Genomic DNA, 27,967 nt, shown 5'->3' with positions numbered 1-27,967 from the left:
GCCCCTAAGAATAGGTGAACTGCTCAGATCAGGAAGGGAGTGACTCCAAGCTTCCATGATGGTCAGCAGTGGTCCCAGCCATTGTGATTCCAGCCTGGGTAAAATAGGGAAACCCAGCCTCAAAAAATAAAATAAAACTAGAGTTGGTATTAAAATAGCATCCTTGAGTCAATAAAGTCATATATTTAAGTCATATATTTATAGCTGGAAGAGACCCTAGTGGTCATTTAACAGAATCTCTCATTTTAAAGAAGAAACATGGCCCTAGAAATTGTCATGCAGCCAATTTGTGTCAGAGCAAGAAGTAGAACCTGACTGATCTATCCTTATGAATTGGGCTAACATGAATGATTTGCTGCATTTTTGGTTTGACCTGTTTGTATGCACCCCCTTTATTCCCTTGAGCAGGAATAAAATGTTTAGGCCAGCACACTTCACAAAGTTTGTTTCTTAGCTGTGTGTGAAAAGGTAAGATGATAGAGAATATATCCTGAAGCCTGATGGAGTTAGAACAGCCATCTGAGAAGTATTTCCTTTTCTAGGGGCTTAAATTGGAGCTAAAAGTGAAGAATTTGGCATCATCCGATTCTAAAGGTTATGATCTGCAAAAGGAAGTCATAGTGAAGGTGACCAACAGAGAGACTCAGGAGGTGAGGCTGCATGGGGAAGGCATGAACATTCATTTGTAGGCGACATGCTTCATTTGAAAATGTTTTCCCTCATCCATGGAAGCAGAGAACAGAACAAATGTCAGTGAGCAAAAGGTGACAAAAAGACAAAACTGAAAAATGTACTCCAAAGGTAAAGGAACCATGGCCCGTGTAATTCAGAACAATGGGACTGATTTGGAAGACCAAGCAAGGAGTACCAACATGAGTTTAATCCCTATCTCTGAGGAAACCAGTAAAGAAAGGAAGCTATCCACCCTTCCCCAGCCCCGCAAACAAAACAAAACAAAACAGGAAAAAGAAAGGAAAATGCTTTCCTGGGAGCAAATTTTTTTTACCTAAGTTCCTATTCTTTTGTCTATTTGAAAGGTTATTGTTGGGTTGTTTTTCAGTCGTGTCCAACTCCTAAACTGCTGAACTCCTAAAGTTCTAAACATTTTCTTCTGAGTTGCAAATACAACATTGCAGTTCCCAAATGACTGGTGGCTTCTATGAATTTTCTGCTGCTCTCCTGCTCCACATCTGTGGGAAGTTTTGCCCAAGCTCAGGCCTGTTGGAAGGATTAGGGGAAATGGTCTGGGATTGAGATGGTTAACCCTTGAGCTTTTTCATTTCCAGATGTAAGTATGTTTTGAGATGTGTTTATCTCAAATTGTGAGTGTTTTCCAAATGTGGGTGTGAGTTCAGTTGCCTGGACATCATGGGAATGATGCAAGATCAAGGTTCTGAACCCTGTGGCCTTCCCTTAGTGGTAACAGACTGTACCCTAAGCCTGGCCAGTCATCATCAGGCAGGTGAAAGAAATTAAGTTGACTCACAGCACAGCACACTTCCTATTTACGACCTTGCAACAGCAGCTTGAGCTTTGTAACCTGATTGCCCATTCTATTGTAATATCTGACTCATTTAACTGAACTTAACAAATATTAGGAAGTGCCTATCAGAGGCAGTTAGGTGGCACAGTTGCTAAGAGAGCTGGCCTAGGAGTCAAGAAGACCTGTGTGCAAATCCAGCCTCAGACACTTACTAGCTCTGTGACCCTGGGCAGGTCACTTAACCTTTGTTTGAGAAGGAAATAATACCCACAGACAGTATGAACCACGAGGTGAAGAAGAGTTGGACGTAACTGAATGACTTAACAACAACTCTCAGGCCCAATTACCTGAGAACACAACATTCATCCAGTTAGAATAAAAACAATTTAATCCTAAGAGATAAAAAAAATCATTAAAATGTCGCTGATCTTACTTTGCATTTCCAGGTATGGATATGGGATAAAGCCAAGTTCATTAACAGGAAATATCTAATGGAGGAAATTTACCAGCACTTTTTAGATGGAGAAGATATCCAGGTAGCTCAAGAAGATGACCCATTCTGGGATCCCACTGAGGCCATTCACCTGGGATCCGCTCATGTCTGGCTCCAGTCTCTTGCTTATTCCATGAAACTCGAAGAGCAGGCAGAACTTTTGAACTCTGAAGGGCTGGAAGAGGCTGTTGTACTCATCAACATAATTCCATGTTCAAGAACAGGAGAGTAGGTTTCTTCCTCCTTTGCTTCTTTCCTTCTTTTGAAACTGTTCTAATAATATTTGGAAAATTCACAGGAGGCAGTATGGTCTATTGCTAAAGATGCTGAACTTAGAGCCGTGTTTAATCATGTAACTGAGCACCTGAGATGGTACTGGGCTAGAAACTTTGGGGGATGTTGTTCAGTCATTTTTCAGTCATGTCTGATTCTTTGTGACCCTATTTGGGGTTTTCTTGGAAAAGATACTGATGTGCCATTTCCTTCTCCAGCTCATCTTACAGATGAGCAAACTGAGGCAAACAGGGTTAAGTGACTTGCCCAGGGTCACACAGCTAGGAAGTTTGAGGCCAGATATGAACTCAAGTCTTCCTGACTCCAGGCCAAGCACATTACCATGACACCTAGCTGCCCCAAAGAAGTAAAAATACTTGTTTTAACTTATTAGATGACTTTGGATCCATCAAGTAACATCTATGACTCCATTTCCTTGTCAACAGAGGGCACAATAGGATAATATTTCCTTACCAACTGTTTGATGGATAGGAAGAAAGGTCAGTGAGGACTGAGATGTCTTATCAGTAGCAGTGAAAAATGCTTACATAAATCCAGAATGCTATTGTTATTGGTTTTCCTTATTTCTGCACCACAAAAAAGCTGTTGAGTTCTTCAAGTTAAAACAATAGCCACGTGATTTTAAAGTCCCACCAGTGATTTTGGCTCTACACGTCCAGAGCTGTAGCAATCTAACAATTAGTAATATCCTGGGAAGTTGAAGATCGAACTCGTCTCTCCTTCATAGCCAACAAGCACACCCATGGCATGAGGGAATAGTCATATACAAGTGCCTTGTGTCCCAATGCTACATCAGTACAGGCATTTTAAAACAACAAGAATGACCTTTATACTTTGAGGGAGCCTTGACTTCATCTGTTAGCATGTTTGCTACCAATGCTACTAATCAGTAGAGGTGCTACTTTCACAAGACCCAGAGACCCTGTCTACCCATCCTTACCTCATCCTGGGAAACTGGTCCATGTTTTATCACAAATTTCCCATAGAGGATTTACCCAATACCCCTCTGTAATTCTTTCCATTTTTTAAAATAAATGATCTATAGAGGATCTTTCCAATGTTATGGAAGGCTTCCTCTGACTCTTGTAGTATTCTAGGGACACCAATGTAGCATTCAACCAAACCAACTGCTTCCATCAGTCCACCTCTGTATTTAGTCATGCTTGTCTTGGATGCCTCTTATACCATGTCTCTGGCACAAGCTATAACCTGTTCTGGCCTACTGAATGGAGTTAGCTGTGGTCTAGTTCATCTGTCTCCAAAATGAGGGCACTACAACCTGGGAAGGCCATGGTGTGACCCCAGTGGGCGACTGATTGAGAAGCAGCATCCCACCATCTCTACGAGTGCTTCTTGTGCCATCTCTCATGGCTCCGCAAGCTTTCAGCATGGCCCCTGCTGCTCTGGGAGTTAACTCTCAGAGCAATTATAACCTAACAATAATCTGTGCGACTGCACCAGCAACTGTGCATGCAAAATTCACACCCTGCTCCTTAATGTACCCATGCCTTACTCCCCAGATCACTTTGTGGCTTCAGAAGGTTCTGTACTCCTGGGCAGAGGGATATCATTTGGAACTCAAAACTTCAGCTTCTCTACTTCTATTTAGAGCACCATTAACCTTCCTGTCATCTACACTAACAAGCCGGGCGTCATCCTCAATTCCTCACTTTCCTTTATGTCCCATTGCCAATCAATTGTCAAGTATTACAGACGCTACCTCCATAGCTCTTCCATCCATTCCCCTTCTTTTCACTCACACAGCTACCACCCTGATTCAGATCAGTAAGTGCTAGTGGTTTCCTATCTCCTCAAGGATCAAGTATTATTTCATCTTCATCTCATCCTTTTAAAATTTCTATGTGTTTTATAATGTATATAATCATCAATGTAGTAGTAGTACGTATAATTTATAATTAAGTATACATGTATTTGAATGACTATGCATTTATTAAGCAATCACTATGTGCTAGGCACTGTGCCAAGTGGGGGGAGGGGGAAGTGATCAAAAAGGTTTGGAGACCACTGGGGGTGAGGTGATGATAACCGACTTTAAGGTTGTTGGTGACTCACAAATGTCACCATAGACCTAGTGGTACATCTTCTTCCCCTCATCCACTAAGGAAGCCTCAGGGCAACAGTCAATATCTCAGCAGACTATGCATTTCCCTCTCCTGTTTTACAGGGCTTATGGTGAGGACGATGTGGTTATCGACCCTTTAGAGCTACTTGGCAAGAGGATTGATTTCCAGATTCAGATTGCACAGTGCCTTGGTGTTAAATGGCTCAAAGAAGATGCAAGGAGGGGCATACAAATTGGGTATTGTGCTCTGTTAGCTCCTTACACAACTATGTTATTTGTTAACTTGGTAGTCTAGATATGAGGACGCTCCAATTTTTAGTTGTATTTTTTCTAGTTTCTTTTTCTTCAACTGCATAATCTATCTGCATGCACATCCATACGCATGTGCATGCATATGCATACACATACATATATACCCACATACCACATGTAATTTAACAGCCATGAGCTCTTTCCACTAAACCAGTCTACCACCATTTTAGGTTCATTGAGAATCTCTCCTAAATATCACCAAGGTTTATGTGGTATGAGCCAAGTCTAAGATAAAAAACTGGCTGGTAGTGGTGTTCTAATATTATTTTGAAGAAACATGACGTTTAAAAGCCTATTTATCTGTTTTCCAGCATTATCTAATATGAACAGTAGTATATTTTCCTAATGAACTGGGAAGAGAACATTACCATCTAACACTCTGGGCATGTATTTATGTTTTTAAATATGCCTGGAACTATTCATTACACATTACAAAATGTCAAGACTTAAAAACATCCATCTACTGGAAAAAGTAATATTTTAAGTTCTATACAGGAGGCAAACATATAAAGCAATGATTTCTTTTTTGTTTTTTTGGTGAGGCAACTGGGGTTAAGTGACTTGCCCAGGGTCACACAGCTAGTAAGTGTAAAGTGTCTGAGACCACATTTGAACTCAGGTCTTCCTGACTCCAAGATTGGAGGTCTATCCACTGCGCCACCTAGCTGCCCCTAAAGCACTGATTTCCTCAAGAGATACAGAACAACAATTTCAAGGCATCCTTAATAAGATTATGATAGCAACTTCTAGCTGCTTCTGAAGTGCTACAGTGGGCAATCATAAGGCCACACTTCAAAGTAAACATGGCTATAAATCTTGTCCTTATTCATGACAATGCCTCCATAGTCTTAATGCCTACTTTGGCTTCTTTTTTTCAGCTACAAAGTCTATGACCTTCCAATCACTTTGTACACAAAGCCTGTCTGGAAAAACACGAATGCCAAAATTGAAGAGACAGTCCATTTTGTGGCCTTAAATGCATCTCATGAGTTCTTGAATTACTTACAGAAAAATGCTCTAAATGTTGACTTATGGGGTCTTCAAGGTATCTCTTTCATTTTCTTTTGAGAATCATCTTTTTAGATAACAAGTTTGTCTATCTGCGGTAATAAAGGGAATAGAAGAGTAACTTTTTCAGTCTTTGTTCATATTCACAGGGGTTCCTAGCTCCTAATCCAGAATGTGACTAGTATATGCTTAGTAGTAGTCTGCTCCAGTGAGCTAAGAAGGGAAACTTGAATTCTTTTTTTACAATCTGTGCCCTACCACAGAAGGCTGTACTGAACTGAACTATACTCAGAAAGACCTTATCACACGGGAAGGCAACATTTTGGTAGACAATACGAAAACATTAACAGCTCCAGACGCCAACCAGGTAAGTGTGTTCAAATGATACATGAAATAGAAAATGATTACACTTACTTCGGTTATTAGTGGTTTTCTTTTCACCTTAATCAATATGACTCTCATTTGCTCCTGCCTCTTCAGAAGTACTTTTCACATTATGCTAAAAGTAACAATCTCCAGAAAAGATGATAGCTAGGCAATCTATGAAAAGAGGCTAGAATAAGTTACTACATGCTGGAATTACTTTATAGGCTGCATCAAACCAAATGGCAGAACTTTATTTGAAGCTACTGAAGTTAGAACAGGAAACAGAACTGCTGAGAAACATTAACAGAGCCCTAAAAGAAGAGAACGTACTTCTCAAGGATTCACTAAAGGGATGTGGTCCTGGACAAGGTCAGTGATGCACTTAAACCTTGATTATGTTAAGCTATCAATCATAGGCTTCTAATTAGAATGTTTCTGATATAACTACTAAGCCAAGGAAGGACAATCTATTTGCTGCTCTGCCGGGTAATTCTACAGTATTACTGAAATGTTTCACTTAACAGGATGGTAAAAGTTTTGCAAACACATGTTTCCCTATCAATTATTTCAGGGAGACTATGCCTACTTTTTGAGTAACCCTGAAAAAAAACAACCCAAGAAACCCCCCTGTCTTCCAGATCATAAACTATCTAGTGCATCCAGAATAACTGCACAGGCAGCATCACAAAAAGACACTCCCCAGATGCACACTCCTCGGATCAGCAATGATGCTGACTTTGCCAAAGCTCTTAAGGTCTTCTATCAAGGTATGAACATAGTAAGAGGACAGTTTCTCAAGCTAAGACATAACAGGCCTCCTGTAAGTAACCAGCTACTTCCATCTTCTATGGGTAAATGGATTTTCTTTCCAACACATTTAGCAGCATCCTGGGAGGTATTAGTCACTAAACTTCTTTTGCCTATCAAAATGTAAAGAGTTAACTTCTGTAGGTAACAGTAGAAATGAGGTACAGAATATGTTTCTCGGCTGAGCTCTATGTGACAAAGCCAGGCCTCCTTAAGTATTACATTATTCCAAAAAAAAGAAAGAAGACATGACCACTCTTACTCATTTTGGTTCATTTATTTTTCAGGAAGACGATCAAATGTTACGTCCTTTTACACTAAGACAGTCACATCTCTTAAAGGACATTGGTGAACTACTCGAAGCCAGCCTGTGGAAACTGAAAAATGATGTTGCTCTCATAGTTAAGAAGAAGAGAGAGAGTTTAGTGCACACCAAATATCGAGGCTCCAGCTTCCCATAAAACATTTAAAATTCACTTTGATTAACTTGTTAATATTAATGCTGGTTTACTAAATACTTATGTTTTATAAAAGAGGCTGAATGAGTTAATTACTGATCAAAAAATTATCTGTAGTTTGAAAATGAAATCTGTAGGTACCGAGGACAAACTGTAAATGGCTTAAAACCCTAAATTTTTTAATTATATGCTATCATTTGAACCATTTATTTACTTTGTGTGTATAATAATTATCTAAGGAAACTCATTAAAGGAAAAGCTATTTCCAGTGACCACACTGAGGATGTTTTAAAAGACTGTACTATTTTATGTGTACTCAGAGTTTAATTCTGAATGAGACAGCATGATAAGCGCTTGGGGTCTGAGAAAGCAGCACAAACCAGAATGGACTTTGAAAAAGTTGGTCTACTCCCTCACATCCTACAAATGAATCAACTGCATGCCACAGAGGCTTTTCCCAAGGGCAGATAGCACAAATACAAAGATATCTGATAATTTCTTAGAAGACACTCTAAGGCTATATGGCACATGTTTAATGTTTTAAAAAACCCACATACAGCTTTCATGAAGGACAACATACTTCAACGGAGAACCCAGTTTTGGCCTAAAAGGTGAATAGGAAAAAACTTACTTTGAGCACTGAAAATCAAAGAAAAATCTTTATCAGCACACTCAAGTATAGTCTTTAAAAATGCAGCCAGAAGAAGAAAGACTCCCTAAGTATCATTAGCAGGTAAGTCAGGGCACGAGAAGCACATTCATACTCCTGCGTAACTATGAGAGGCAAGTCAGCACACAAGCAATCACCTCGATGGCACCTGTACTTTGTCTTCATCTCACTAAATAACCAAAGCTAGTTAGAGGGTAGTGAGAATCAAGCTCGAATAGCAAAGGCACATAAAAGCATCAGGGAAACTCACTGCAAAGTTGCCCTCCATGTTTCAAAGCTCACTCCTCCCACCTGACCAGCCACTTCACATCTATGTAAGGGAAATATCTCATGCTCTGACAAGCAATGATACCAAGTTAAGAATAGCAACTTAGCGCATGTGTGCCAAGCACAAACTGCTTTTTATGAAAGCTTTTTTGCCCTGATCACAAGGAATTACCACAAGAATTTCAAGCGTCAAATGAAGAAGCTATTAATTCATGCAATTTTATAAATATTTCTAATTTTTAGACTTCAGAGCTGCTAATGACACTAAATTCAATGCCACATCGGTTGAGTCTTTCAATCAGCTTGGTTTTGGAGAAAGCAGCTCCTGGTGTAAAGACACCACCTCTGGAAAACAAGATAAATTAGAACGTTAAGACAAAGTATCCAAGTCCTGATCCCTTTAACATGCTGCAGAATTATTTCGCAGATTGCTTCCAACAAACATGTAGGTTACAGCAGAATCAAAAAATCACAATTCTTAAACTCTGAAGGATACTTTTTTTTCTTATAATCATTATCATTTCCACACTCTTAATTATTTAAATCAACACCTATCATCCTGAAGGAAAGCTCATGCCATCTGCACCGTCACTGGGCTTCTCATCTGGATCAGTTAAGTACCCTGACACCACAGCCCCAGGGGACCTAAACTATTCCAGTTTGGGACTCTCACTCTAGGGTGGGGCCACACCGCCACCAACTCCCTCCCCCCTCCCCCCCAAATATACAGTAATTAACTCAATTAAAACCTTTCTTCTGGAAAGGGCATATGGTTGACTGTCTAAGAACTCTCTACACATCCTTTGATTTCCCTGGTTAAATTATTCTCTCTAAGCAGATGATGACCAAATCTATCCAGCCCTAGTTTTTCTCCTATTTAGTAAACTCCACTGGTTCTCTATTTACCTCTAGGATCAAAAATGAAATGTCTCTGGTATTTAAAGTTCTTTAGGACCTGACCCTGCTCTCCAGTCTTTTAACACTCTTAACACTCCTCTTCACACCCGCTCCATAGTCCTGTCCTGTTATTCCTCACCTAAGATGCCTCACCTTCCTAACCTCAAGGCAGAATCTCTCACTTCTCTAAGATCCAGCTCAAACACCATCTCCTCCAAGAGGACTTTCCTGGTACCTCCCATCCCAAGGTGAGCTTCCAAATGCTGTATTTTGTCTTCTATGTACCAACTTATACGTATGTTGTCTCACTCCAATCTCCAGCACTTAATGCCTATTGGCTAATTGTTTTAGGCCCTGCCTAATTTCTTTTTATAGACTCTAAAAGCCTGTAGTCTCAAATTACTTTGCAGGGTTGTCCTACTGTTAAAGTAACAGTTCAATTCTCCATTAACATAGTTTAATAAATGAATATCTAGCTTAGGACAAACTATCCCATTCCTTCTTAAATGTAAATACTTTCATTATCAACAGTATACAGCTCAGGACTGATTACTGGGCAATGATTTCATCTTAGGCATGTATAGTTAAGACTTTTTCCCTAACCCTGGGATCCATGTCCATTTTTAAAAACAAGTAGTTAATAGAAATAACCAGTTGATAAAATAATTTAAATATCCCTGTATCTTTGGACAATGGAACTGAAAATACTGAGAACCATCACAAAAAAGGCAAAAGTCTGACAGCTATACATGGGCTAATTCTTCTAAATATAAGAAAACCAACTCACCCCTTAGGAAGCTCAGAAGTATCTTTTAAAAGAGTCACAGCTGCCTGAACCATTGCTATGGGTGTAGCCACATAACCAGCCTCTACAGAAAACATTTTATTGAAAGAAAAAAAAATTAAAACACTATTTATTCAAGGTCACATAATCCAAATACAATTTTTTTTTGTCACTTTGCATACAGAACTTTTAAAACCTAACCTATTTATGAAGCCCAATAATCTAGGTTTGGGGCCTTTGATTTTTTTTTTCATTTGGAGAGTTGGGGAGAAAATCAGAGTTATGATTTCATAGATGTATGAAACTCCCTCCATCGAAACAGATCAGCAGCTGATGAGTCTTAAAAGTCTTTGAGGATGTTCCAAGACGCAGGGAAGTCACACAGTCAGTATGTGTCAGAGACAGGACCTGAACAGGTCTTCTGGACTCTAAGACCAGCCCTTTATTCACTATGCCACAAAGAGTAACGAAACTGGATGCTATCTGTTTTTCTATGTTCTACTTTCAAAAACTTAGTTATTCTATTTCTTACAAAAGGGAAAAATAGCTACTTATGGTTATTAACCTTGCAACAGGATATATAATCAGTGATCACTCCTACACCTATGAAATCATAAGTCTGCTTTCCTCTCTCTCTTCGTCCTTTAAAAAAAGCAATAAAAGTCAAACAGATGACAGACTGTCATATGAGACTAAAAACCAATCCACTTTAGAAAATCATTTGAGAATCTGAAAATGATGCCCAGTTATAGTAATTTGGCTTGACTGATAAAAAAAAAAAGTTTACATGTTTTACAAATGCTACTGTGTCTCTGTAGTTCTCTCTCTATATTCAGACTTCTGATACTATAATCAATATTTATAAGCCAACCATCCCTTTTCAAATGCAAGTGCTAACTTTAGCCCCAACTTTTCCCAAAGCGGAATTAATAAAGCTAAATAATTGATTTTACTAAAGAAATCCACTGTGATGGATGTTATTGTAAATGCATTTATTCTCTCAGTATCCCTCATTTCAACTTGATTCATGTAATTTATGCAAATATGATTCAACTTCTCCTCCACTTTAATCCAATGCCTCATTGTGGAGGTTATCCTGGATTCTTGAAAGCATAGTATAAACTCAAGCAGGGAGTATAAAAACTGAAAAAGCCTCGAATACAAATCTAGCACCAAACCAGAAGTCTAGCTAGACAAACTAGACCAGCCTAGCTAAATTTGGAGAGATTCATCATCAAAGGATTGGTCTCTACATAATAAATGAGTTGCTATGGCCAAAAAAAATTCAAATCTCTCTGATGGTAGGGCAGGTTTGGGATTGGGATAAGTAAAGGAAGTGCCCAAATGAGCTGAATCATGGATCCCTGAAGCTGAGAGGAATCAACTTCTATTTTAAAATGACTGTAGAATGTATATATCCCAAAGCCACAAGAAGAAAAGCTCAATGTCCCTAAATTACAAACATACCTGGTCCTTTCACTTGAGTGCAAATTTTAATATTGGGTTTGCCATGTTTTGTAGTATGGTCCTGACTATATCCTTGACCAAAGAATGTAAGTGTAAATGACGCATCATCCATCTACAAAAGACAAAATAAAGAGACATTTACTTAATATATATTTCTTCTTTGACCATAGGAATGCCTGTTACTCCCTAAGTCATAAAATTCTCATTTTCAGAACATGAAAACCAAGATTCAACTTGATAAGTCATATCAATCCTTTGGGCAAGAAAAATTCTAGCTTCTTTGATATTTCCAATTTTCAAAGTGATTACCCAAATAAAAATTTCTTATTAGTACATCAAATCTGCTTAGTTCTTATTTCAGAAAGATTAAAAAACACCTAAAAGTCCATTCATCCCATTAATATTCTCATACTGTATTTCTTTCAGTTCTACATAACAGTTCTGCCTCCCCTGCACCTTTTTTTTTTTTGTTTGTTTGTTTTTATTTGTTTTGTTTTGGTGAGGCAATGGTGACTCGGCCAGAGTCACACAGCTACTAAGTGTGGTGGCCTGAGGCCAGAGTTGAACTCGGGTCTTCCTGACTCCAAGGTCAGTGCTCTATACACTGCGCCACCTCACTGCCTCCACACCTTCTTCCGTTAAGAAAATGTTACATGCCCCTAAAAGATACCAGACCATTCAAGAATTATTTATCAAGCATGTGTGCAGAATGATTGTGAGATTCAAAGAAAATATAAGCCTTAGTCCTTTCCCTCTAAGACTTTACAATCTAGTTGGGTAGATAAATACACACACACCATGTGTATACATATATGCACATACAGGTGTGAGCACAAATGTGTATGCTCACATAGCTGTACATAGGTGTATCTACAAATATATACTTGCACACAAGCGCATAATTGTTACACAAAGTTAATGTGCACACGAATGGTAAAGACAGAAAGTACCAAGGGAATTCAAAAAACAGAGTGTTCTTCTGGTTAAGGTAGAAAGAGAAAGCTTCCTGGGAGATGCAATCTGAAAAGGCTCTTGAAGAATAAGGTGGATTTGGGGCAGCTGGGTGGTGCAATGGATAGGATACCAGCCCTGGATTCAGGAAGATCTGAGTTCAAATCCGGCCTCAGACATGTAACACTTACTAGCTGTGTGGCCCTGGGCAAGTCACTCAACCCCATGCCTAGCCAAAAAAAAAAAAGGTGGATTTTATCAGGTCAAGAGGCAAAAAAGATGTTCATAATATGCTAAGTAAATCAAGCAATCTGCCTAACTTGAAAGATTTGTGTAGAGCAATTGTGTGCGACAGTAACTGGAAAGGAGGCTGTGGGCAGACAGGAAGGATTTACAATTATGACCGATGGCTGCTGGATTTTATCCTGAGGGTCACAAGCAGCCAAGAGAGGTTTAGAGTCTGGGAGCAACACAATCAAAAGGAAGGTTTAGGAAGACTAATTTGACATGGTATGTAGAGTGAACAGAGGGAAATCACTTAAGACAGGGGTTCTTAATCTGGTATCTTTCAATCTGTGGAGTTTTGGGGTAAATATTTTGATAATTATTTCAAAATAAATGTTTCCTTTGTAATTCTATGTATCTTATTTTATGCATCTAAAAAAATTATGCTGAGAAAAGACAGGTTTCTCCTGACTGCCACAGGGGTCCATGACACACACACAAAAAAAAGGCTAAAAGTTCTCAAACTGGGACATGAATACAACAGACTGAATATGAACCTGAAATGACCTTTTTAAGTGTAAGGATATCAAACAGGCCTTGGTCTTAGTGAGGAATAAAGATAAGAGAAGGGTCAAAGATGATTTTTCTATTTAAGCTTATTTTTCAGTCGTTTTTCAACTGTGTCCAACTCTTCATGACCCCATTTGGGGTTTTCTTGACAAAGCTACTGGAGTAGTTTGCCATTTCCTTCTCCAGCTCATTATACAGATGAGGAAACTGAGGCAAACAGGGTTAAGTGACTTGCCCAGGGTCACATAGTTAGTAAGTGTCTGAGGCTGGATTTCACCTCAGGAAGGCGAGTCCTCCTAGAGGCCCAGCACTCTATCACGCCACCTAGCTGCCCCCCAGTCACCCAAATGTCAAAGATCTAGGGACACAATACAATTAAAATAAAAACCAAAGATGAAAGATGTTTTTAAAACAATCAAAAACTAAAGGCTCACTATATATTTAAGATGAGGGTTTAATTTTTCATTTTTCTGTTGTTATTCAATGGGGCAGAAGGGCTGTGGAAGGGACAGCTTACAAATGTGTTGGGAAAAAACTAAGAGTTACAATGCCTCTTACCATTAAGTTTGATCTAAAACAATTTTGAGAAAATGCTTTATAAACAGAAAAGGATTACCTGTTTCTGTGTTGGTCCTTGTTGTGAGAAATACCCAAAGGAGAAAAACCACGGAAACTAAAGAAAAAAACACCTAGAGTGAATTTTAAGAGAACAAGTGGACAAATGCTTCTTTTAAAACAAACACTGACAGCCATACTTACTTTGACCAGAAGTTGTCTTCCAATGCTAAACTTCACAAAGAGTAAAAAGAAAAGTCCTGCAAACATCAGCTTAATAACGGAAGTAAGGCCTCCAACAGTCACATAAGCAGCATACTGAACCTAAATAAAGAGCACCAAGCTGTTATGGGATGTTCTACATTCTGGCTGTACTAATTAACACCGAGATTAGGTCCTTAGTTCTTACGTATGGACTCGGGGGTAGGGGGAGAATTCGGTAGAAATAATGTTATAAATGTTTAAGTTCCTAGGACAGGCCAGGAAAACTCATTTTAACCCATAATATCACAGAACTGTATGCAGCACCACCTTGAATAACACTGTTTCTACGTGAATTTGTTCCCAGTTCCAATTTGGGGCACCAGATATCCCCCAGATGCAGCCCTGGCTTGAGACAAGAAGTCTCAAGCAGCAGAAGGTTACAGCAAAAGAGTAAGAAGGGAAGGAGCTGTCCAGGTGTACCACATATGAGAAAGGGCTATTCCATGGCCACAGAAATGGACAAGTGGCCAGCCACCACTGTTGTGATATAGAATCCAAAGTCATGTAGCTAAAATAAAAAAACTAATAAAAACAAAATATGTTCCTTGGGAACCATCTGGTCCTACCCTACTTAAAGATTCTGGTTTACATCCAAATAATGAAATGAGCATTGTTTAGCTCTTTTATTTTGTTGCTTTAAAAACAACAGATTTCTATTTAGGAGAAACTAATAAGGGAAAATATACTAAAGAATGCTCAGTCATTGACAAACTTCAAACATATAAACATACTGGTGATTCCTGCAAGTCTTCATACAAGAACCGCTGTGTCCGTTTCACAACAGAGACATCAGCTCCCAGGAATGGGATAGAATATTCCCGCAATTCACTACAGTAAGAAACAGGCCATCTGAAAGAGAAATCCAAAATGAGGGCTTCCCTCTTTCCTGCTTCCAACACAACAAAAGCTTAGAAACAATGTCTTTAAAAAAAAAATCAGAGAAAAATGTGGTGATCCTCTAACAGCAATAACGACATGAAGGCTGAGATCTGCTCTCAAGTCAGCTTCGTTCTCCTCTCTTTACTTCCTGTCTCCATGATGAGAAATTCCGGAGTGACGAAAGCATGCTCTGCACACAGAGGGCACTAAAGATCTATGCCATAATTTCTTTTTGTTCAGACACATAACATTCGCTAGCTGTGTGACCTTGGGCAAGTCACTTAACCCCACTGCCTAGCAAAAAATAAATTTCTTTTTGTCAAAAGCCTTCGAAGGCAAACAAATTCTAGATTAAAGAACCCACATTTCTATAGGCAAATCCTGAAAGTACAAGGTAGTTTGTACCAACAGGCTTCATGGCTTCAGGATTATATTTTTTCCCACAACAAAAAAAAGCTATCAATAAGACACAGCAGAGCAGACAAGAGTATCATATATTAAGATGATTCACATTTAAATTTGACATTGGGTAATAAAATTTGCTACAAAATTACTTTTACTCCCAGGCTCTAAATATACTATTATACACAGAATATTCCTTTTTAGGGTGATCTGAATTATAACTTCAAGTTTCTTTTTTTTTTTCTTTTTACTTTAATTGATAACACTGATCCCAGATCCCACACATTCTACAGTTGCTCTAATTAGTACACTGCAATCCGTTCCTTCACAAATTATAATAATATTCCAGTGAGCAATAATATGCTTAGAATAAGAGGTGTCTTATTAACAGATCTTAAGATTACATACCTTCTTTTCAATTTCGAACCAACAACTGGAACAGGTTTCATATTTGATTGTTTTCGTAGGTTTCTTAAATGCTTCTGGTCACCAAAACCATGAACAGCTGACTTCCAAGTGCCATCATGAATACACATTCCCTGAAGAAATATCGCAAGTGATAAAATACTTCAGAAGTGGCAAATCCTACACACACAACCTTTTTTTCATTATGCATTATTTCAGTGCATATTTAACTGTGTTAACTGAAATCAAGGTGTTTGAGATACTATCAGTTATCTAACAGAGTAGCAAAGACAGACTTTCATAATTGGTTGGCTTACACCAGAATTCACTAGCTTCAATACATTTACTGTTACATTCCCTCTCTGGCATAGGACAACCTGTCTGTATCCCTGACAGCCACTATTCATGTTCTTTCCAGAAATGCTGTACCACTCCATCCCTTTATCACCAAATCATATTCCTTCCTGTAAAGTAGAATTTATTGCCTAAATCTAACCCTACTGCCAACTGTAGAGACCTCTCAGACCATATCCCCCACCTCCGATTTTTTCATAATCCTCCTCAAAGAACATTCATTTACCTGCTTAAGTTATAAGTTAAAAAGTATTATTTGATAGTCATATCATCCTCTAAGGTGCAGTTTGGTAATCAAGTAAATCAATAAATCACATAAACCTGACAACAAAGTTAATATGACATATGAGATAGACAATCAACAAAAATTGACGTTGTACTGAATAATAATTAGGTATAAATAACACTAGAGGTCAGAAAGCCCAAAGATAAATTTCATTTACTTTCTATTTTACCTAGGAGCCAGCCCAGTCAACAACTAGCTATTCTGATCCCACCCCACCTACCAAGGAGCAGATTGAGCAGCGTTCGAAGGACAACCCAGACTTTGGGAGTGAGAGATAATTTTTGCCAGAGTTTAAGTTTGATACCCTGGAAAATAGAAACCCTGAGCTTGTATGGAACAGTTTGATGCTTGGAAAAATTCAAAGGAGAAAAAAAAAAGATTTGAGGGCCTGAGGCTGGGTCTGCAAAGAGAAGGCCTAGAGAAACTATTTCTAAGGTTAATGGGGTGGGGTGGGGTGGGGGGGGAAATAAACCCACAGTAAAAATCAAGCCACTGTTTCCAGCGACCTGTCCAGACCACCTTGCTCACTCGTCTCCCTCTGAAGACCCCTCGATTTGTTACCCAAAAGAATCCAGGGTGTTAAGCTTCCCCAAATTTTCTGGCAGGGGAACTCATAATCCAGGATCCTTGTGCTGACAAGTGTTCATACTCCCAAATTTGGGGAAGGATAGGAGAGCTTGGAGCTGTACTTTACTTAAGGAAGGGCAAAATGTTCTCTTTGTGAGAGCAATTTCCCTTCCTACCGATAGGCCAAAGATTAGGCTGTCAGGACCTCAAGATCAGGAGGCAGAAGTAGGGCACTGGTTGTTTCTTTTGACCAGCACAGAGGCAGGAAGGAAAAAGCTACACTTAAATAAAGGTAAGGTGAGTAGTGTGGTTTTGAGAAGGCCAAAAATATCTCCCTTATATTGACTGAAATTCTACCAATAAAGAGATTGATGTGTTTTGGAAATAAATAAACTAGAGCTGGGAGAAGGAAGGACATGACAACAGAAGGGAGGAGAAGAGTGAGAATTCCTTTTTGGAGCACTGGGCATAATAGCAGCATGAGCACACAATCTTTTTCTGGATGTGTTTAACATGTTAAGGAGCTCACAACACTAACCTCAGGTCCTGAATTCATTGTCAGGAAACTTTCAACAGCAGTCAGAGTACCTTTAAAAGTGGAGAAAACAGTTAACGCATCAAAAAACAAAATTCAATCATCCATGAGAGATTCAATTTCTCATTTACTCCTCCTTACCCTTGGCCCAATTTTAGTATCAACAGTCTGATACTGAGGCTGAGAGCTATAAGTCCTGGACTTTAGTCTCAGCTATGTACCAATTAAATACATGATAACAGAAAACATTCTTCCCGATGCCGATGCTATAATTTTACTACCTCTAGCAAGGAATGTGTTTATTGTCAGAAAGCAGTTCAGCATAAATCATATAAGGATAAAATAACTTTATTTGGTTTCTCCAGCATTTAAGAGGCAATACTAAAAACCCCATCATTTAACCATGGGGGTGGGGGAGGAGAAAACACTGTAGCTAACTTGCTTCGGAGGCCGCATTAATATGCAGTTCTACTCAAAAGCATTAGTTCTACAGACTACATTCTGAGGCAGGCCACCTGCTTTCACATTTTTTTCAGGACAAAAACATTCTCTTCTATGTTCTATGACAAGCAACTCTCAGATCTCAACCAAGTGTTATCTAAATAATTTAGACTTTCGACCCCTTTTTAGAGGAAAGAATCAGTCCTACCTTCAGGCCTCACCTTGGCCCATGTCCTCCATCTGGGCATGAACCTAAGTCAGGCTCCTACATTTTCATGACCAAGTAATAACTCTACCTCATACACAGATCACTTTTTAAACAGCCAAGGAAACAGTACCTTAGGTATTCAAAGAATTCAACCCTGAATTGACTACAAATTTAACACCTGGCAAAGAGCCATTTGAGAGGCAACCCAATGGATATGTACTGTCCATGAGCCATCCATATCCTAAACTCTTTATTAGTATTAAGTTAGATAAGAAAGCAACCTACGTAGACCACGTTACTTCAGTATTCTGATAAAATTCCATTTTCACCCTAGGTGCCAAGAATTACAGAGACAAATTTAGTGCCCAACTGTACTCATTAACTCAACTCAGTTTTTTTGATGGTCTCATTCTGTTTTAATTGCCCAATTTTATACTGTTTAATTTTGTAAGCCACTGCAAATCTTTTTGTGCATATAGGCAGGGTAGGAATACTAAAATGTTAAAATGACTAGATGGCCTTGGAGAAGTCCTTAAGTTCATTATCATTTGGTAATGATTAGACCATACCTATCTCACAGAATTGTTGTAAGAACAGTGATCACATTGTACATGTATAACCAAATCAGACTGCTTGCCATCTTGGGGAGAGGGGAGGGAAGGAAGGGAGAAAAAAGTTTGAAACTTATAAAACTGAATGGTGAAAACTTTCTTTACATGCAATTGGGAAAAAAAATATTAAAAATATTATTAAAAAAAAAAGAACTGTGATCACAGATAGAAAAGTGCTTTGCAAAATTAAACACATTACACAAAAACATTACTACTGTTAAACCAAGACAGTAGACCAACAGTCTAAACACAAAGAAGAGTAAACACAAATCTAAAGGTTTGAGAATTTGAAGATAGTTGCAGCCTGCCTCTTTTTGGCTGGATGATATAAAGATCAACAAAAGAGCTGAAAAGGCTCTTTTTTAATTGAAATATAGAAGATTAAATTGACTTAAGAATGACAAGCCATATTTCGGGCAGTTTGCAATATTTTTAATAACCCATGTAAACCATGACTGGACCCCACTATTTCACCTATTGAATTACAGTGTCATTAACATGAGATAGTGGATAGTGATGAACTTGAAGTCAGGAAGACCAGAGTTCAAATCCCACCTTTAACTGTGACCATGGCATATCATTTAGCCTCCCAAAGCCTCAGTTTTCCCATCTGTAATAACGACTGACATTTGCAAAGACCTTTACATACATCATCTTATTTGAGCCTCACAATAACCCTAACAAACAGGCATTTACAGGTATTATTATCCCCATTTTGCAGATTAAGAAACTGAGGCTGAGCAAGGTTACGCATATTCCCTGTGGTCTCACAGCTACTAAGGGCCAGAAATGGGATTCGAATGCAGGTCTTCCGGATTCCAAGTCCAACACTCTACGTACCTCTATCCTACCCTCTGTAAAACAGAGATATACGTAACGTGCTTTATAAACTTTAAACGGCAATAAATGGTTAGTTGTTATCATCCTCCTATTTAACTTCAGGAATAAGTTCAGGCCTACAGAGCTGAAGGTGCTGGAAGGCCTCCTAATTAACTGACTAGGTATATTCAACCACTTGTATATGTGGTAGCTTAGTGTACAATCTGCAAATATTATCAACTGAAGAATTCATTTCCAAATATTACTTAAGATTACCTAATACACCTGTATGTAAAAAGTATCCTGAAGAAATTTTAAAATCATTCCTAGGTTAAGTGGAAAAGAAAGTGAACACACTCTAATTTTTTGGTCCAAAAGTCATTAAACTTTAAGTACTATCCAGTCTAAACTCCTCATTTTACAGATGAGGAAAACGAAAGCCCCTCACCAAAGTTTACAGGACATGACCAATGCCGCATGGCTGATAACACACTCTTCAGGGCCCTTGATCCACCAGCCAGTGAGCTTGCCATTGTTCCTGGTGTAGCTTCTGTCACATCAGCTTTCTCTTTAAATGCTACCCAATCGACACGACAAAAAACTAAATAATATAAGCAGCTCCATGTTAAAAAAAAAAAATTCTCACTAGCTTTATTTTTAGACAAGAAGCCTGAAAATTTCAAACTGTCAACATCAATAAAGTTCTTGTGGAAGATAAAAGTGACTTTGGAATTCTTTGTCCAGACCCGTGATGTCAATGGCGCAGGGAATTCTCAGGCGTAGGAACACCCCCCCATGGACGGAGATCAGCAATTCATGTGTAACTTACAGCTTAATTCTCCGAAGCACAATTGTCACTGACTCCAACCTTGGTTAAACAATTACTGTGTGTCAGAGGCAGACTGAACCCACGTCTTCTTAACTCTAAGGCTAGCCCTCAATTCACTATGCCACAGTGCCTCTTGAATTTAAATTAGGAAAGCTTAGGGATAAATGCTTTTTTTAGAAATTTTTCCTCAGATATTCCACTCTCCCCCCATTAAAAAAAAAGTTCTCCACAGCTTCAAAATTTAGGAAATTTTACATTTTTTAATCATAACTAAATTATGCAATGAGTTCTGACTCATTATTAAAAACAGTTTTCAAGTCTCAAAACAAAATTTGACAATTCATCATTACATCTGTATCTAAACAAGGTATATCTTTACATTAGTCATCAAACTAATCACATATATCAAACTTCTATGCTACTTCAATGAATTGTTGCTTATCAATAATTACCTTTCAATTTATTTCTGGTATATAATACTCCTAGATCAGCTGGAATGCAATCAAAACCACTGCTTCCAACAATATATACCCCTTTCTCTTCAGCTTTTTCATGATACTTCCAATACATTTCTTCCAAAAACTGAAAAATGTAAGAATATAATATTTAACATAAAGTGTTAACTATGTAGAGTGGTTATAGATGATGGAACTGTTTTTAAAATGAAACTTTTAACACCAACAAAGCTTCAGTAGTGGAAACTTACCTCTACTGCTGATGTAACTTAACAATTTTACGATTTACTTTACAAACTTATCTGCACTGGCCCTAGGCATTTTCAGTTTTAGGGACATCTTTTTTAGAGCCTTATTTATGCACATAATACTTGTTTGTCACTTTGTTTTGAAAGTATAGATGAGTGCTTCTTTCACAGATTTCCATTTAGTCATCTAGGTTTGTAGACATAGCTTTAAACTTTTTGTTGTAGCAAAGAACTGGAAACAAAGAGGGTACCTAGCAATTGAAGAATGGCTTAAAAAAAATTAAGGTCTAAAAATGTAATGAAATATTAAATTGTACCTTAAGAAATGACAAAAGGAATGGTTTTAGAAAAGTATGGGAAGACTTGTATGAACTGATGCAAAACAGAGTAAGCTGAACCAAGAAAATGTTGTATATGGTAAGAACAACATTGTAAAGAAAAAACTTTGAAGGACTTAAGAACCCTGATCAAAGCAGTGACCAAGCACAACTGAAAACCAATAATAAGGCAAGCTGCCTACCTTCTGGCATAAGGATAACAGACCCAACATGTAAAATGAGATATATACTTTTGGACATGGCAAATGTATGGCTTTGCCTTGCTTGACTATGCATATTTCTTAACAAGGACTGTGTTTTCCTTTTTTTCATGGGAGGGGAAGATTTAGGGAGGAGGGGGAGATAGTGATAACAAGAAAAAAAAGATAAAAGATTAAAAAAAAAGAAAAAGTAAGATAAAAATAAGAAAAGAAAAAAGATCTTTAATAAATTCAATACTCAAAGCTGACCTGATTGTATTTCTCTCTAAACTTATGTTTATTTAACTGTCACTCATTTTCAAATATAACTATATTTGAAATTAAATATATAACTAACCTCTTATAAAATGATGTCGAAGTCATGTCACTGTTTAGAAGGGGACTAAACGAGAGACTGATTGGATTGCTAAAATTTCACTAAGTTATTTGATTGTTTGTTTTTGGGGGTTTTTTGGCTAGGCAATGGGGTTAAGTGACTTGCCCAGGGTCACACAGCTATTAAGTGTCAAATGCTGGATCTGAACTCAGGTCCTCCTGACTCCAGATCACTATGCTATTTGTAAAAAATGAGTTAAAGCTCCCTTTTCCAGCCCTCTGAACTCTCCAGACTTCCCCACCATGTTCAAGCAGCAATCTCAACCTGGAAGATTTTTTTGTCTCCACCGCCACCACCACTACCATCATCTCCTCCCCTTCCTTGGGAGTTCCTACAGAATCCTTCAAAGGAAAGAAGTGCCCAGGCCAGCCACACTCACTCCTCTCCCACCTCTGCTCAGGACACTCTGGATTTCTCTACTCTCTCCCTTACCCACTCACTCTTCAGCTCCCTTTCCTGTGTTGTTTTCCCCCATTAGAATGTGAACTCCATGAGAACAGTGAATTCTTTCTTTTTGTTGATATTTTCAGTGTTTAGCATAGTACCTGGTACTTAGGAAGTATTTAATAAATGCTTTTTGACTTGATTCCCTCCCAACTTATAAACAATACTGAACGTTCACAAATTATGCTAATTGTACTTTATCTTAAATCTTTTATATTTTACATACCTGTGGTTCCCCAGAGATGTCAATACAGCTAGCTCCATTTTCAATACATGCTTTGACCACAGGTTCCCCATAAAATCGATACTCAGGAAATAAAAAAATACATAAATTATCTTTTCAGTCAGTTAAAATAAAGTAAATGCTCTCAATCTTACCTAACAATGGAAATTGTTAGAGGAAAAGAAACATTTCTTCTGGTTAATAAGACGATACTATAATGATGATCTAATGCTGTGTTTTAGCAAAGCACTAATGATATACCATCTGTAGAGCTTGGGTTCTTGCACTCTCTCCATAGCAGTAATTATATGTTTTCACTGAACTATCCACACTTTCACTTGATCCCCCTCATGACCAATAATCTTGCTTTTGTGAGAACATTGATGGCCAGGCTTAAATTAGTCTATAGTATTGAAAAAGAAATTCTCTCTTTAATGCTGCTGCACAGTATGAGAATTAAGCGTGCAATGTTACTCTCAAATGGAGTTAAATAGTATGAACCAACACTACATACAGTAGAGAAAAGAATCCCTGGGAACACATCATTTCCCTTCTCCTCCGGCCTTGCAATTGTCTGATACAGGGTTAAGGTCCCCCATGCCAACTGAGCTGCCTCCCTTCTTCCTACCTTATGTTCCTTTAGAATACAAAGTAGCAATTTTGCTAGAAAAGAATGTGCTGTTTGTTCCAATGAATACAAGGGCTGATTACTTACTGGTCCTATACAATTGAGAACAACAGTTGCTTGTTTAGCCATTTCATCAAGAGAGTCTGAATTAATGATATCACAGATTATTATACCAACTTCATCTGGAAGTGTAGGTCTTTCTAGAAATGAAAAGAAAATTACAAAAGAGACATAGTATAACATTAGATCCTCTGGATCTTTTAAAACAATATTAGCTAAAATAAACAATCTAAATCAACAAACATTTATTAAGTACCTACTACTTTCAGGGCACTATGCTAGGCAATAAGAATACAAAGACAAAATGAAACGGCTCGACCTCAAAGATCTTAACTATCCACTAGAAGGATGCAACAGGTAAACAGATAAAAAAAAAAGTCACACTAATGCGCAGTGAGATCACCAATGACTGTTGGCCTTGGAGATGGCATCTAAGCAGAGCCTTCAAAGATTTTAAGAGGCGTGGTGGTGAAGAAAGAGTATTCCCAGCACTGGTCAAGTTTAGATGAAAAATGGAATGCCAAGTTCAGGGATGAGCTTAGTAGGCTAGTTTGGCTAAAGGGACTCAGAAGTCACACTCTCCACCTTTTAACACACATAAAACTTCTGCTTTACCCTTAAAAAACATAGTTGTTTTATTAACATCTTTCACCAAATAGTAAGGAAGACTTAAGGTCTCTTGAGTTTCACATTTTAGATCTCTTAAATATTTAGAGGAAACAATGTTCATATTAATAATTGTTTAAAAAAATAAAAGGATAAGTACAAAATATCACTAATAATAAAAAAAAAACACCTAGCATAACCAAGTGTGATCTATCACCTAAATAATATGACAACTTTGTAAGGGAGCTCAGGTGGCTGAACAGATTTGATTATTAACTTTCTATGAAGAGAAGTCTCCACAGTTGGGGGTGGGGAGGAGAGTAATGGCTTTAGGGCTGGATCAAACTTGTGATTTCATTGGTATAAAGAACTCTCAAAGAGGCAATTCCTTCTACCCACAAGCAAAGCAGCACCTGCTCTGCAATTTAGTCTTAGAGAGTTGCCTAGGGGCACTGAGAGATTACACAACAAAAATTAAATCTGGTTTTCCAATCTACTCTCCTATCAACTAAAAAACTGAACACAACTCAAAATGAAAATTAACTTGAAAAAAGATAAAAGGAATGGAGAAGACAATGAAGGCGAGAGCTAAATTTAGCTTTCACAATTGGAAGCTTGCCCCCTAATACCGGGTGTCACAAATCTCAACTCAGCAACATATTGGGGGAATGCCTAACTTATTAAAAACTAGGAAAGAGGGAAAAAATGCACAACCATTACCACATGCAATGAAGACACTAGACAGCCTAACCTAAGGTTTTATTTTAACCAGAAAGTATGTATTTCCAAACATTGCTTATAAAAACTCATCAAACAGGATCTATAAACAACTGATAACCACTTACAAAAGTAAAACCCATGTATTCCTCAATAGATAAATGGTCAAAGGATATGAACCATTTCAGTTCTGAATCAGAAAAACAATGGGTTATTAATCATATAAATTCTGTAATAATCAGAGAATATGTAAATTAAAATGTTAAGCAGGGGCTGATCCTTTTTTGTCAAAGAACCTTTCTGACAATTTGGTGAACTCTACAGAATCTTTCTCAGAATACTTTTAAATGCATAAAATAAAATATGTAGGATTATAAAGGAAATCAGCTGTATTAGAAATAAAGATGTAATTTTTTTTCAACCAATCTCACAGACCCCCTGAAATCTTTCCATTTCCAGGATCTATGCACTATAAGTCAAGAAACCCTACTACCACCTAATATCCAAATTTTCAAATAGTTCAGAGCATTAAAATTTAAATATTGTACCAATTATGAGGAAACAGGAAAAATATTCCGTTGCTTAAACAATGTGAATCCTATCTTTGCTTTTCCTTAAATAATATTCTTAGTCTTATGGGATCACTAGGTCGAAGGTCATGAGCTTTGCATGTTGCTCTTCACAAAGATTGCATCATTTCACATTGTTTCAGCAACAGAATATTTTTCCTGTTTCCTCACAATCCAGATGCTAGATAGCGCAGTGGACAGAACACTGGGTCTGAGTCAGGAAGACCTGAGTTCAAATTTAACTTAAGCCACTAGCTGTGTGACCCTGGGCAAATCACTTAACCCTGTCTGCCTCTGTTTCCTCATCTGTCAAATGAGCTGGAGAAAGAAATGGCAAACCACTCCAGTATCTTTGCCAAGAAAACCCCAAATGGGGTCACAGAGAATCGTACACAACTGGAAAAAACTGAACAAGCTGTTTTATAAAAAAAAGTTTATTGTAGCTTTATTTGCAATAGTGAAAAACTAGAAATTGGTATGTTCAGCTATGTGGAAGATGGCTCAAATAAACTCTGGTTGCACTATAGAAAATTACTTTAAAATAGTTCAAAATTTTAAGTCATGATGTAAAACAAGCCATTCCGACTCAGAAAACACAGTGGCTACCACCAAATAAAAATAACTAAACTCGAATCCGCAAATAGAAAACATATCAGAAGGGAATACCACAACATACAAAGATGTTTTTTAAAGTTTACATTTCCCCCCTTTTAGGCAACTAAACAGTTTAGGTTTAGGATTTTGTGCACAATCTCGTTTTTTCTATTACTAAGTTTTTAATAAAAACATTTTTTTTAAGTTTGCATTGTCTATCAGGTTTCTTTCCCTGGCTGTCCCCGAGGCCTTGCACTCTCTGTCCTTTCTCGTCTCGTCTCCTGGCTTCCATCCAAGCCTCAGATAAAATCCCTTTTGCAGGAACCCTTCCTCCGGCCTCCTTAACCTTAGCGCCTCGTCTCTACCGCCCCCTCCAAAGGATGCTGCTCCTTCGGGGCGCGGATTGTGTTTGCTCGCTTTGCCTCTCTGGTCCTCTTCTCTTGGCACAGCGCCTGGTATACAGCAGGAACTTAATAAATGCTTGCTGATTAGCTGACCTTGACTTGTTTTCTCACCCTTTCCTGACAAAGGGAAAACAAAAGACCCTCCCGAGCTCACCACACATCCCCCAGGAGGGGTACCCCCAGTTATTTAGTCTACGGATATGACAATGGGGGAAACTAAGGCAATACCTCAGATCCTTCAGAAAGGACGGTAGGAATTTAAACCGTGCGGAGACGGAAAAAAACCGAACCCAGGAAGGAGGCCACTCCCACCCCCTCCTCCTCCCCCTCGCCCTGGGAGAGCAGGATTTGGGGGTGAGGGGGCCACCATCCGCACGGAGCATGCGCGAGCATGTTGAAACTCAAGGGTGGAAGAAGCGGAAAAAGACGGGGGCCGAGGAGGGTCCTAATTCCCCGGGGGTCCGTCTCTTCCCCACAAAGGCCCCGCCCCCATTTTACCCAATTTCTGCGCTGCCTTCTCCAACACCTGCAGCAGCTTCTCCCGACTCCGGCCGGCCACGGCCCAGGTAAACGCGGAGCCTCGTAGCTCCGGGTTCATCTGCTGCCGGGCCACCTCCTGAACCACGTACTGGCCGGTGAAGCCGGAGGCTCCAAGGACCACAAAGGTATAAGGCCTCTTTACGGTCGCCATGACCAGCCAGCAACGGGACCAGGATCACCGCGGCTCAGACTGTGTCTACGCCAAAGGCAGCGCCCCCAGCGCGCCTCTCCCCCCGCGCGCCACGCCCACGACGGGGTGGCGTCAGCGCCGTCCTGGCGGCCGCCGCCGTCTCTGGTCTCCTGCTACGTTGGCCTTCGCTGCGCTGCCCGTGGGGCGGGGGCTGAGGCTTGGGCCTTCGGTTAGATTTGCTGCGTTAGTGGTTTGCCCAAGAGAGAGGAAAAAATGGACGACGATGCCTAGGCCTGGGAGGCCGCACTGGTCACTCCCAGACCCCGAGGGCCCCCAGAAGTCTCTCAGTTTTCCCATTTGTGACCCAGCGGTGTCTATGTTTCAGCCCTCTCTTAGAAAATGCCCTGCGCAAACCTTTCCCAAACTTTATTACTTTAATTCTAGATCATAGAGTAATCCCTAGAAGAGAGGCCATCCAATCCAGGCCCCACATTTTACAGATTAATAACTTTATCGATAGAGTGTCGGCCTCTTGAGGGCAGAGATTCTTTCGTTTCTGTCATCTAATTGTCGACCTGAAAGTTGGTTAAAGAGCCAACAAGCTGGGTGACAAGTAAATTCGTATTACTCCCTTACATGGAGCCAGAGCTTTAACTCTGACTGACCCAAGCAGTTTTAGGGAGGACATTTAAACTCTGACTCAGGATGTCTGGGTTACTCAGATTCATGGTCTCTATAGGTGCTTAACCACGGCATGAGAAAGGAATTTTCTTAATTGAATAGGTTGTAAATACAATGAAATGGGAGAATGTTAAAGTGTCAGTTGATATTATAGATTCAGGATAAATGGGTTTAACATAGATAAGAAAAGTTCCACCATTGGAGGTAGGGTCCAGGTCTAAGGCACCTTAGGGGGTCATGAACAGAAGAATTCTGGTCAGCTTCATCTGGTCCTGAAGTTGCTGACAGAGAAAGGGGCATTTTGAGTTCACTGAGAGAACAAACAAAAGCATGTCTGTTTTGTTGGAGTGCTTGTGGTTGATTAGTTCAGGCTTTGGCCCTAATTGGGGTTCACATTATCCTAAATGATTATCAGAATCTACATACTGGTGTTAAGTAAATGCCATTGGATAGATTGCCCAAGG

General features: G+C 38.9%; 2 protein-coding genes across 2 annotated transcripts in view; one reads left to right on the top strand and one right to left on the bottom strand.

Annotated features, from left to right (window-relative positions):
- Positions 1-7,716, top strand: part of LOC114049470 (kinesin-like protein KIF28P) — a 59,108-nt gene extending 51,392 nt beyond the window's left edge. The window contains 8 exon segments of the mRNA XM_027870710.1: positions 543-650; positions 1,930-2,204; positions 4,456-4,590; positions 5,544-5,710; positions 5,937-6,040; positions 6,264-6,408; positions 6,678-6,859; positions 7,134-7,716. Coding sequence (XP_027726511.1) covers positions 543-650; positions 1,930-2,204; positions 4,456-4,590; positions 5,544-5,710; positions 5,937-6,040; positions 6,264-6,408; positions 6,678-6,859; positions 7,134-7,307 — 1,290 coding nt within the window. The 3' untranslated portion in view covers positions 7,308-7,716.
- Positions 7,717-7,816: 100 nt separating this feature from the next.
- LOC114050109 (saccharopine dehydrogenase-like oxidoreductase) lies at positions 7,817-26,906 on the bottom strand. The gene is made up of 12 exons (XM_027871682.1): positions 26,651-26,906; positions 23,290-23,402; positions 22,578-22,658; positions 20,743-20,872; positions 17,386-17,435; positions 15,644-15,774; positions 14,686-14,803; positions 13,895-14,014; positions 13,752-13,808; positions 11,390-11,501; positions 9,926-10,007; positions 7,817-8,586 (listed from the first exon to the last, which is right to left on the bottom strand). The coding sequence occupies exons 1-12, from the start codon at positions 26,841-26,843 to the stop codon at positions 8,481-8,483; spliced, it is 1,293 nt and encodes a 430-aa protein (XP_027727483.1). The 5' UTR covers positions 26,844-26,906; the 3' UTR covers positions 7,817-8,480.
- Positions 26,907-27,967: the final 1,061 nt, after the last annotated feature.

Source organism: Vombatus ursinus, unplaced genomic scaffold (assembly GCF_900497805.2).
Source record: "Vombatus ursinus unplaced genomic scaffold, bare-nosed wombat genome assembly UNPS02014798.1, whole genome shotgun sequence".
In the NCBI taxonomy this organism is placed as follows: domain Eukaryota; kingdom Metazoa; phylum Chordata; class Mammalia; order Diprotodontia; family Vombatidae; genus Vombatus; species Vombatus ursinus.
The sequence above is the reverse complement of the archived record's forward strand: the minus strand, read 5'-3'. Positions and strand labels throughout refer to the sequence as shown.